Source organism: Maniola jurtina, chromosome 14 (assembly GCF_905333055.1).
Source record: "Maniola jurtina chromosome 14, ilManJurt1.1, whole genome shotgun sequence".
Taxonomy (NCBI): domain Eukaryota; kingdom Metazoa; phylum Arthropoda; class Insecta; order Lepidoptera; family Nymphalidae; genus Maniola; species Maniola jurtina.
Window position 1 is genome coordinate 2831163 of NC_060042.1, and position 12552 is coordinate 2843714.

The following is a 12552-nucleotide window of genomic DNA, read 5'->3' on the forward strand; positions in this document are numbered from 1 at the left end:
GTTTGATATTACCACAGAACTCTTAACACTGTAATAGAAATGGTAGGTAACAAGTAGTCAAATCCGAAGTTGCAACAAAGCAGTTTGCGCAGGTAGCCGAATCGATTTGACACCTCATCAAAATCGATTCAGTGGTTCAGGCGCTACGATGTTGATGATTACTACATAAAAACATCCCTACATAGATTGCTAAAATAATAACAATTCTTTTTGGCTTTATACCCGTAGTCAGGAAAAACACATCTCAGCTGGGCTTATGTAGATATTTAACACTAGGTCTACGGTCTGCGCAAACCGCCATATTCCTACTTCAGATTGGACTACCTGCTTGTTTTGTGCGTTATAGAGCTATTATAACTAGGTATATCTTCAGAGAGATAGACATCGTAGTTTCAAATACCTAGGAAGCAAAAGGTAGGTTAACTTATAAGGGCGACACAGACACTCCTGGCTTCGCGCCCAACTTATGATCGATAAATCATTCACTGCACAGGCTTAAGGTCAGAGTTTCTTTTTTCATAGCGCCAACTGTAGGTACTTCCTGAGTTAACTACCTAAAAATAAGAAATTAAGAAAAGAGAGACAGAGTGGTGCTATTTGAATTAATTCCGATATAACGATTATGTATTTGACAACATATTACTGCAGGGCGGATTGAAATTACTTCAATAATGCTCCATCAAAATCTCGTTATTTTTTTTGTAATATAATAAATATTTTGAAAAAATATAAGAATGAAGTAATTAATGCAAAGCTTATGCAAAGCATACCTAAATAACAATTCAAAGTTTCGCGCTATCATCGTTGACGCCATACACCGGAAACTGGAACTTTTGTAAAAATCATAGAGTAAAGATAATAAGTACTCTGTGGTTAAGATCGAAAATGCATGAAAAATGTCTGCGGGAGAATGGAATGTTAAAAGGAAGAAATTCTATCCCTAATCTAATATTGATGTTTATTGATTAAATATGAAATTGATCATAGGAATATAATTAAATAAGAGGTTTTATATTAGTCGCATAACGTCTTTTAATAAAAGTTTCTGAACGAAATCGGTGTTGCAAGCACAAAAAATAACGCCTACATTAGTGGAGCCTAACTCTTGCAGGCAAAATTTTTGAAACTTATGAATTGATATTTTGAACACAAAATTACACTTTATACTTAATATTATGCTCAGAAGTACATCTCGAGCATAGTGTTTTTAGTTGTATATTTATTTCAACTAAACCAAAATGAATAATTATTATGTAAGCAACTAGTTTGAGCGAGGTAACGATTAAATTGTAAAATTTTTCATCCCAAAAAATCAAAAAGTAAAAATATGTAAATCTAAATGTCAAGGACGATAATGCATCACTATTAAATTATGGATGATTGATTTGAAGGATTTGGGAAAGTTTGTATATTGATATGGCAGCATTGCAAACTTGTTATGTCAATGACGTCATGACATTCATAATGGCGTAGTGTGGTGGTAGTGTGGGTGTGCGTGCGTTCATGGATATTATCAATTATGTGTGTTTTATAGTGTTTGTATGTATTTCTGACGCCGTTGTACCTGTCATTTCTCTAATTTTGGATTTTATAACTAAAAATTACCAAACTGTTGTCTTCAGGTACGTAAAATGGGTTAAGGTTTAGCCCCTACACCCACTGAAATTCATATCTTGATCTGGAGTTCAATGGTACGGCTAACCTGTCCGACAGGCGTTGTCCGATTGTCTTAAGACAAGGATCTCCCGAGTTCTACAGAAGTTTGGTGTACTTAGAGTGTACTAAATATAATATGTGATATCTGAAGTGTTATCTGTTATCGCCGGTTATCTAGCGATTTTACGAACAAGTAATGTTTTTATCTGGGTGCGACTGTGACAATGCCGCGGCAGGGTACGGGGCGCTTCGTAGTCAAGACTGCATGTCAGTAATCAGTCGGCTTGTCGGTGCCGGTCGGGGTACTTGTTCGTGGTTCTGTGCGCCTAGTATGAAAACATGGTAGAGTTGTGTTTGTTTGTATGTTCTGCAGTGTCTGTGTAAGTGCTAAGTGGTTGTCTTGTTGCAGGCCGGCAGGATGCTAAAGTTTATACGCGGGAAGGGCCAGCAGCCCTCTGCTGAGAGGCAGAAACTGCAAAATGAACTGTTTGCCTTTCGCAAGGTAAGTCGCAAGTAATTTTAGATTAGCAACTCCTACATGCTTTAATTTTATTTTAATCGTCCTATTTATTGAACAGTCATTGTTAATGTTCATTAATACTTTACTAAGATGTTGAATTGTGATTTTAATGAATTCAACATAATACTACTTACTATGATTGAGTCATTCTATTCCCTCATGGAACTTAGAGCTGCAAAAGTTACAGTTTTAAATGGCAGGCAGAGGGCTGCCTTGACAGGGCTCCATGAGAGTCCCACTCACTTAAGGTCTGAGGTCTTTAAAGTCCACTCTTAGGCTGAGATCTATAGAAAATACTTTGACTTTGTTTGGACTTTGATTTAAAATGAGACAGATTTATGTCTGTTACTTAATTCTGTCACATTTTGTGTTAGTAAGGTCAAAGTAAGTTCTATTAGATATCAGTCAGTCAGTAGTAGATACAGAGGTAGTTTGTAAATTGAGATATAGCGGGTAATCTCCAGAATTAATAATCTGATTCTGATAATTCTTTCACTGATAGTTAGCTATGTTATCCCTGTGTGCTATGGGCTATAAATATATATATAAATTATTTATATATGTATTGTTTATTTTAGCTGAGCTATCATGGTTTTTGATACCAAGTTGGAACAAATACCACTTAGAACAGCCATTTTTGGGTTGATATGCCTAAATGGTTTATATGTATGGCAAACTTGTAGGATTTTAGTAGTACTTTAGGTGATGTGCATAAAATAGTCATGCACAAAAGATAGTATTATTTATTATCACACTCTTGATACATTTTCTGCAATTTCCTATAAAGTTAGATGCACACCACCTTAAAAGCAATGAATGCTTCATTGAATGAGCAATACCCTTTATGAAGTACCTATTTTATCTGGGTGATCATAAAAGTTTCTTTGCAATCACTAACCTGAATAAGCGAGGCAGTATCTTATCTTGTTGGGCCCTAAAGGTATTTACTTTGAGATTAGATCGCTCATTTTTACAGTTTACATTACAACGTTAGTTTTAGTAAAATTGGATCATGGTCATAGGAGTTGTGATTATGAAACTCTTTTATTATATTTAGTTACGCTTCCACTGGGTTTTTATGTTTTCCTGCAGTAATAATTTCTGTTAGTCTCTGCGGTTATCACCATCATGATCACTCCATTGCTGGCCCACTACTGAGCATGGGTCTTTTCTCAGAATGTTCTCATTCATGGGTGAGGGCGAAAGAACATTATGGAGAACTCTCAAGCATATTGGTTAAAGATTGCTTAAAACGGTTAACTCCGAAAAGTTAAAAGAGTGTCTGAAATCGAACCCCAGAGCACCCAAATAGGAGGCTGATGTCTAACCACTAAGCTATCCTCTGTGGTTATATTCTTGCTATATTCTGTGGTTATTAACTAATGATTGTAGTTATTTTCAGCTGTGGTTATTATTTAAATATACTATACTACTCATAATTCTCTGTACAAAAATACATATTTCTTTGTATGATGTTATAATAATGGGTTGACTAATTGCTTTATAATCTATAGAAGTTAATTACTAGATTAATAAGTCAAAAGGTTCATTACTTTAATAGCAAAATATGTAGTTATTAATTAAAACCATAATATTATGCAATAACCACTTGGTCAACATTGCGATATGGCCAATCATTATATTATAATTAATAATATAAACACATTGTCATCATCATCTCAACCCATCCCTGGGCCAAGAGCGGGTCTCCTCTCAGAATGTATAACATGACATATTGTAAGTAAATTGTATTTTTAACCCCCGACCCAAAAAGAGGGGTGTTATAAGTTTGACGTGTGTATCTGTGTATCTGTCTGTGGCATCGTAGCTTCTAAACTAATGAATGATTTTAATTTAGTTTTTCTTGTTTAAAAGGTGGCTTGATCGAGAGTGTTCTTAGCTATAATCCAAAAAAATCAGTTCAGCCGTTTGAATGTTATCAGCTCTTTTCTAGTTACTGTAACCTTCACTTGTCGGGGGTGTTATAAATTTTTAATTTACACTTGTATAGTCCATGCCTATACATAATGTCTTTGTTTCCTGGGTATTTACTATTTGTCAATAAATAACAAATTACTTCTTGGATCTTATAGACTGACTAACTTGCTTATGCCCGAATTTGTCCGCGTGGACTACACTTTCAAACTCCTATTTTACCCTCTTAGGGGTTGAATTTTCAAAGCTCCTTTCTTAGCAGATATCTACATAATAGCCATTGATAAGCATGCCCAACAGCCCAATCTGTCCAGTACTTTGCGCTGTGTGTTGATAGATCTGTCAGTCAGTCAGTCATGTTTTCCTTTTAAATATAGCTGATGCCTGTGATTTCATTCCTGTGGATGTAGGTTTTTAAAAATCCTGTAGGAACTCATTGATTTTGTGGAATAAAAGGTAGCCTATGTTTCAATCCAAGTTATAATCTATCTCCATTCCTTTCAGCCAAATCCGTGCAGTACTTTTTGTGTGAAAGAGAAAGAAACATCCATACTTCCATCCATCCATCCATACAAAATTTCGCGTTTATAATGTTAATAGGAAGTATTTAGTAGAGAGTAGGTAGGTACCCTCTCATAGTTTATAAGGACTGAATAGACTTGGGCTAACCTGTTTTATTATAAAAAATTAAAATATTAAATTAGTTATTTAACCTCAATATATTTTTTTAAGTTGTCATACTCAAATTGATAAATAGTTGTTTACATTCAGTTAAATCACTCCTAAGACCTTACTTGCTTATCATTTATCAACTAGATAACCGGCCCGCTCCCAAATTTTCCATAATTGTGATTTAAACATATAGAAAATTAGAGGCAGGTGCCCAATTTAATATTGGTTTAGTAGGTTCAGAGCAAATAAGCTGTGACGAATGGACAGACAGACACACGAGATCCTATAAGGGCTCCGTGTTTTTCATTCGGACTTACGGAACCCTAAAAATCTCTCCTCTACCTTTCTACAACTCTATTGCCTACCTGCCCGGCTAGCATGGGCAGTAGATAAAAATTATATCCCCCTATTATATCCACTGATGTCATAGAAATCAGTGGATATAATCGGGGATATAATTTTTATCTACTGCCCATGCTAGCCGGGTTGATATTTCAGAACAGTTGTAACAGAGCAACTAATAGACGTGATTTTTACATGGATATATGTAGTTAAAAACCTGGAGAGTATCACGGAAAAACAAAGAGTTCCCATGGGATTTATGAAAACCATAATCCACGCGGACCAAGTTACAGGCATCAGCTAGTTAGTTTTATACGTATATATACAGGCAGTATAACTAATCCCTTTAAAACTAAAGTACCTATCAAATAAGTACTAGTTTACCAGGTACGTTGCTTATTTATTGAATGTGGTAATCTTTTTTGGAGTAATAACTTCGAGGCCAGTACAAACATTGTTCGGAGCGTTGGCGGCTATCAGCCGATAAGTGATAAACTGATAGCGATATCACGATCGATAACCCTCTGTAGGTATGGGAGTTTGTATTTTTCAACGGTATTGCCATAGAATTAGAAATATACTCACCTATTATCTTTTATACTATTCTTTGCCGAAAATACTCATTTATTGATTAAAAGTATGAGGCCATTACTTGGTGTTGTTGGTGCAGAATATTTTTATGTTAAATCTTATAATAAATAATACAAATTACTCAATAAATTATGTAGTTCACCTCCTTACCATTGAGCGTAGATTTGAATTGAAAAATGTTCATGGGCGGCGGTAATCACTTAACATCAGGTGACCCGCCAGCTCATTTGCTCGCTATTTCGGAAAAATTAGGAAGCTAAGCGTCTACTACCAACAAAATTGAAGAATTCAGCGGTCATTGAAATTAATTGTCATGACTCATGACTCTTTATTTGATTGTTTTCTTCAAAAAATATTCAGGGCTAAGAATTTTCCATAATCTTAGATCTGGGGTCCTTTTTCAAAGGGCCTCTGCGGCGCGAAGGACCCCTGATGGATTCGAAACTAGTCGGGCCTAATTTGACTAATCACCTGAGTCCAGCCGATTGTTATATTTATATCTTCTACTTGTTTGGGCTGTGCAGGTCCTTGAATTCCCTGTATCACTTTGACCGTCTCCGCCACTTTTAAAGTTAGTTATTGTATATTCCGTTTGTGTAAAGCCTATTCATGTTTGCTGTAGGACTATCGTATCTTGTCGAGCAGTAAAGTGCCGCGCCCGGCCTCGCCCGTGCCATTAATTATATCATTGTCGATAACACCACGCTACATTTCATTAGATAGCGAATCAATAAATTCTTACACCAGCTAGTTCTTGAGACAAAGTTTTTCAGTTTCACTATCGAACTTCCACTTATATAGTCTCGTTCAGGAAGACGCGACTTGCCGCAGATACAAAGATATGATAAGCTTAGAGAGAATAACTAGCGAAAAACTACAGCACTTACAATAAAGCCTTCGTCAGCCTTTGTTTTTAACCCCCGACACAAAAAATGTTATAAGTTTGACGTGTGTTCTGTCTGTGGCATCGTAGCTCCTAAACTAATGAATGATTTTAATTTAGTTTTTCTTGTTTGAAAGGTGGCTTGATTGAGAGTGTTCTTAGCTATAATCCAAGAAAATCGGTTCAGCCGTTTGAAAATGATCAGCTCTTTTCTAGTTACTGTAACCTTCACTTGTCGGGGGTGTTATAAATTTTTAATTTACACTTGTCTAATATTTTCTTTTAATCTCGTTATTTCGTAGTGGATAAAATTCGTAATCTTTGCCAAAGCAGTGGATTTAAAATTACTATCGTGGAGTAGGTCTATTCAATGAAAACAATGTAACCTTATTTAAACTCTGTGCTTTATCTCAGCTACATTTGCAGGGTATTTTATTCGCGTGCTTACTGGATATGTCAAGGTTAATGTTAGCTATTTGGCAGAGCAAAATTTCTTAGTTCTGTTCACTCCACCAAAAAAAATATTGCATAGTTGACAATGATATTATACTGTATAAATAACTTGGACTTAAATGTCCAATGTATTTTAATATGAATTTCTTGTGGGCTGAGTTTTGTTGTGGACTTCTTCTTTCCAGGGCGCGTTTGGAACCCTCATAGTTTCAAGTTCTAATGAATTATCACCATTACATCAATTTTATTACTTTAACAATTGATTATCAAAATTGTACAATGTTACCTAGTACTTACTATAAATAAGGCTTTGACTTCGAATAAATTAAGTAGTCCGAGGCCTGAAAAATTTATGAAAGCAAGAATCTGGATGAAAGTTCTTACTTCCGAAGCTAAATTATTCAGTACTAGCTGACCTGCTTCCTCCGGGAGCGCGCTTGCCTAAAGAATCCTATTCACTCTTGCCTCTAAGGTATTTAAGTTATACTTGACAGGAAACACGGACGACGAAAAGGCATTCCACACCTTAGCGGTTCGTATCAGAAACGCGACTAAAGGGTGTCAACGTTCAAAATCTCTCGGAAAACAGAACGTTCAAAAATAGAACGGTGAAAAAAGAACAAGGTTGTTTCGTTCCTGAGTAGGTACAGGAGGAGGAGGTTCAGGAGAATGTACCTCCAAAGTAGGTATATCCGATAAAAAACCCGTCAAGTGCGAGTCACGCGTCGTGTCACGAAGAGTTCCATACCACAGTACAAGAATGAATAACACTTTTTAGACAGACAGATAACAACAACGTGATCCTATAAGGTTCCTTTTTCTTCTAAGCAAGCGCGCTTCATCTTAGACTGTATCATAAATTGAAAAGAGCAACCGCCGAGTTTCTTGCTGGTTCTTCTCGGTAGGAACGGCATTCCGAACCAGTGGTAAATTATTTGACGATTCAAAAGCACTTGTAAAAGTTTATTTGAATAAAAATCTATTCTATTCTATTCTATTCTATTCTATTCTATTCTATTCTATTCTATTCATACTTGCCAGTAGGTCTGATTGCAGCCAAGCGCCTAGCTCTACAAATTAAAAATAAACGATACGGAACTCTATAAACCGATAAACAGGCGACATTCCATACCACAATTAATTCCGTCAATCAGGATTCATTAATCCAAGATATAGTTGATTGACACATTGGTTACAGCACGATTCTATTATTGGCCACACGCAGATTGTCTGCATTCAGGTTTGGTGTAGTTCCTCAAGTCATTAGACGCCGTACTAGGCTAGGATGCCTTAAATACCAAACCTGTTTCTTCACTCGAGCGTGGAATACCTGTGAATATGTTCTATACTAATTTTGTTTCGTCCATTAGGTTTCTTGTTATATTTTTAAATCAGATAAGTCGTTCAACTGGGTAAACTAATTTTTTAATCTCTCAGTCCTCTGAGTAGGTATATTTGTTTCGAATTTTTTTTTTCTGTCCTTCGAGACTCTTTTCAAAGATCTGTGTACTTCGCTGAATGGCTCTACGTCTACATCACATTTCGCTCAGATGTTGAAATTCCTTCATTTTTTTTTCCTAGTGCACTTAAGTTATTGATAAGTTATCTTATTGTTAGTTAAATATTATATTGTAGTAAGATACATTTAAGATCTTGCTATCTATTGGTTAAGTAGCAATTTTGAATATTTATGATTTTGAGCTTCATTTATATCATTTTGTACATCGATTATATCTTTATGAGTCTTCATATTGACAGTTGGTAGGTACACTTGTTTTGCAAGAAACTTACAGTTATGAACTTTTTAGCCTGATTGGATTATAAAAACTAATGGGAAAACAATTCAACTTCACCATCGACTCGTCTCTAACTGGCCCGGTCTATTATAATCATAGACGTGACTACATTCCTCATGCGAACACAGTTATTTGCCTTGCTTTTATTGTAACGTGGTCAACTTTGATACCTCTAATATTATTTTATAATGATGTTGTGTTGCCTAACCGCTTAAATGTGTAATTAGGCTCAAGAGCTAGAACCCAGAGCTGTAAAGTTACTTGGAAAAAAAAACATTATATAGAATCCCCATTCATGGTACCTGGTATAGAATTAGGTTGTATTGTTTATTAAAAACTTTATTGATGTTTCTCTTCCTAATGAATGTTACTGCAATGATAATAATTTTTATTTTTTAAGTGATAGATTTGTTTTATAGGTTACTTATTCAGAATCTTAGAGACAAGAGTCTCAAAAATAAACTCTCTTATTCGCCAATCTACTCCAGTATATTGTCTCAAAAAATCTTTGAAGTTAAATAAATAATGTTTTTAACAGGTAACCGATAAAAATATCACAAATTGCTTTCATAACTTATTTTCAGGCGTATTAATGCTTCTTTGAAAAAGTGATGTATTTTCCCGGAACCCTCTTATAGAAACCCTCGAAGGCTTTTTATAAAAAGCTCCTGCTCCAAATGGATGTTAGGAAATTGTTTGTAAAGAAAAATATGGAAAACAGTTACTAAGGAGTTTCGATTTTGGACTTCGAAAACTATTCTGCAAGTTTCTATGAATAGGAAAATTTCTAGCATTTTGAAGTCATTGCGTTTGTATTTATTGCGTCATTCACATTGTTTTGCGTTTGCCCTTCGAAATAAACACACACACCACTGAAATTATTCTATAAAACCTCGTAGTTGTACCTGCCTACTTGTATACGAGCAATTTTAAAAACTTTCATCTCTCTTTATCGAGTCGTATTCATCGCTGAAGGTCGTCACGCCATCCCATTAAGGTGCCCACGCACTCGAACTGAACTGCAGCTGAACTGCGCGTCGCGTCAGCGCTTAGAATATCGTGCGGGGCGCTGACGCGACGCGCAGTTCAGTTCAAGTGCGTGGGCACCTTTAGTCCATAGATTACAGTCATAATGGTAGGTGTTCTCTTGAAGTATTAATGCGGTGGGTTCACTCAAGTAAGAAAATGAGATTTTGACTAAGTTACACATTTATTATCAACTTCATAAAGTGGTTAATAGATACGGCAACTAACTCTGATACAAGTCTGAATAGATAATACTTATAATAAATTTTTATTTAAATAAACTTTTACAAGTGCTTTTGATCGTCAAAATAATTTACCACTAGTTCGGAATGCCGTCGATACCGAGAAGAATGAGCAAGAAACTCGGCGGTTGCTCTTTTCAACTGTTCAATTTACAATAATATGAACTTAACGGAATCAAACTACATTCTAGATAGAAAGGTAGAGTTCGTTATTTATTTAGTAATCTGTTTCATCAGAAGTCAACTCTTATACCATTTTAAATTTCAATACATCTTGAAGGCAGGCCATGAATTTTGATAGCTGGAGCCTGAAACAATAATAAAACCGACAGACGCTTACACTTCAGCGTTTGTATAGCCGACGCTGAACAGATGCCACAGTTCATTACGAGTTACGGGCATTAGAATTAGATGCAATAAAAATCGCGAGCACGCGTTATCGTGAACTCGACGCTTCAATTGGACGTGCTGATTCAATGAGACGAGAATTCAACCATTTCGTTCATTTAGATTGATCGATACGAATCGATGTTTTGATTCAAGTTCTTTGAGACTTGGGTATAATGTCACAAAGAAAATATGTTAGTATTACCTACTTCGATTATATCATTATCGTCATTATTTTGCACTTTTTCGAAGACTATTTTGATTTATAATGCAAAACAGTTCTCTTCGTCTATCCAAACTTGTAATTTTAGTTTACTTTTCCTGTATGAGAACAGCAGGATTTTTCAATTACGCATTGCATTTACAATATTGCCCGGCAGGTTATTTCTTGCCTAAAACTTTACCTTCCAAGGTTAATCTCAGTAATTGTCAGCTACATATGTCTGCATATGTAGCTGACAATTACTTGCGTAGTTAATAATTAAAAACTGATAACAAATATTTAGAAATAAGTAAATTCAGTCATTATTTTTAGGTAATATTTGTTAATATTATCTTGTTTTTGTTTTATTATCCTTCGGAGCTTTCCAAATTTATTATGTACTAATATTATGCGATCGGTCATGTATATTACATTGTGTTACCTGCATGAGTTGTGTGTGCCCGTAAGTGGTGTGTCACACTGAATAAGACTATACTATTGTATTTTTAAGTGTTTTGTGAACATGCTGTGGGCGTACCTTAAAATAATAAATAAATAAATAAATATGTAAGTACATTAATTTAAGCCGCTAATTGAATCTATCGACATGTTTTACCTACCAAACCAGGCGTAGATTTTTGCAACTCATCCAATTTGTGTAGCATAGTTGCGTCAAACAAGGCGCGAGACTCATTATGCCGGGGGCAAACATCTTAACCTCCATTAGGCCCAGCCGTTGCCTGAATAGCCAGTCTCCCACGATTTCCTCCTCTAAGACCGTCGTCAATTTAGTTATGAGCCACATTCGGGACACTCGCGTAATTCTCGAGGGTGGTATTTCCTATTTTGGCCTGTCCCATGTTGTGCTGACCGCCCACTCATTCGCTGATTGTACAATTTGTGCAATTTAGGTGATGTCTTCATATTTATTTCCAGCATCAAGATTATAGAACGCTTATTTTTGGGTTTCAGTTATGGCCTTCGTTTAGTATCTAGTCCAATTGATCCTCATTTTATCATTTTGTATGGTCCATACAATTATTCTTTACTTTTCCTTGATGGAGTCCTTTTATTCCTTCGTTGAACTTAAGGCTGCAGCAGTAGTTTCAAATGTCTCCCTATCGTTGGCTGCTGCCTTGGCAAGGTTCCACGAGAATCCCACTCCTTTAATGTCTGCTTCAATTGACCTCCTCCATACTTACTTTACTTTTCCTTAGTTTACTTAAAATGTAGTAGTAGTAAACTAGTAGCTTCTCGCTGAAATGCTTAAGCGGCGCACTATATGAGGCCTATACGACTTTGTTACCGCGAACTTATAATAAAATCTTGATACGGGTGAAAGACCTAACTCCCGAAGGTATAGATTGCCGGGCAAATCGCTTCGCTTACGCGTTTCTCGGAGAAGCTTTCTGCGATTGGTTTATCTTTTTAAAAAATTAAAGGAAACGGAGTATAGATAGATTTACGCTTACTTCTGTGACCCGTTTTTTCACTCAAGACTGTGGGCTATTATTTGACTGATATGCAAAATGTAAATCTAAACTTACATATTTTATGAAAATTCGTAGAATTCCTTTCAACATGCGTCAGTGCATCATTAATAATTAAACCTAATAGTACGTTTCTGCTAATCACTTTAAAATTAGGTACATTGTATTGTTTCATCAATTACCTAATACCGAATTCCGTTACCCGCCAATCAAACCGCTTTCAGTTCAACATTTTCATCATCATTAACTTATCATCGGCTCACTACTGGGCACGGGTCTCATCCTAAAATGAGAAGGGTTTGGACATAGCCACGCTGGCCAAGTGCGGATTGACTAACTTGACACACCTTTAAAAAC

General features: G+C 35.7%; 1 protein-coding gene across 5 annotated transcripts in view; it reads left to right on the plus strand.

Annotated features, from left to right (window-relative positions):
• The first annotated feature begins 1486 nt into the window (after positions 1-1486).
• LOC123871881 (lethal(2) giant larvae protein) overlaps positions 1487-12552 on the plus strand; it is a 53184-nt gene continuing 42118 nt past the window's right edge. For 4 of the 5 annotated variants that reach the window (XR_006797362.1, XM_045915903.1, XM_045915905.1 and 1 more), the window contains exons 1-2: positions 1885-1998; positions 2066-2158. Coding sequence is in view for 4 of the 5 variants with exons in the window: in XM_045915903.1 (XP_045771859.1) it covers positions 1996-1998; positions 2066-2158 (96 nt within the window). In the remaining variant the exon portion in view is untranslated. Of the gene's footprint in view, positions 1623-1884; positions 1999-2065; positions 2159-12552 lie in introns of those variants that run through there. The other variant, XM_045915904.1, reaches the window with a different exon arrangement.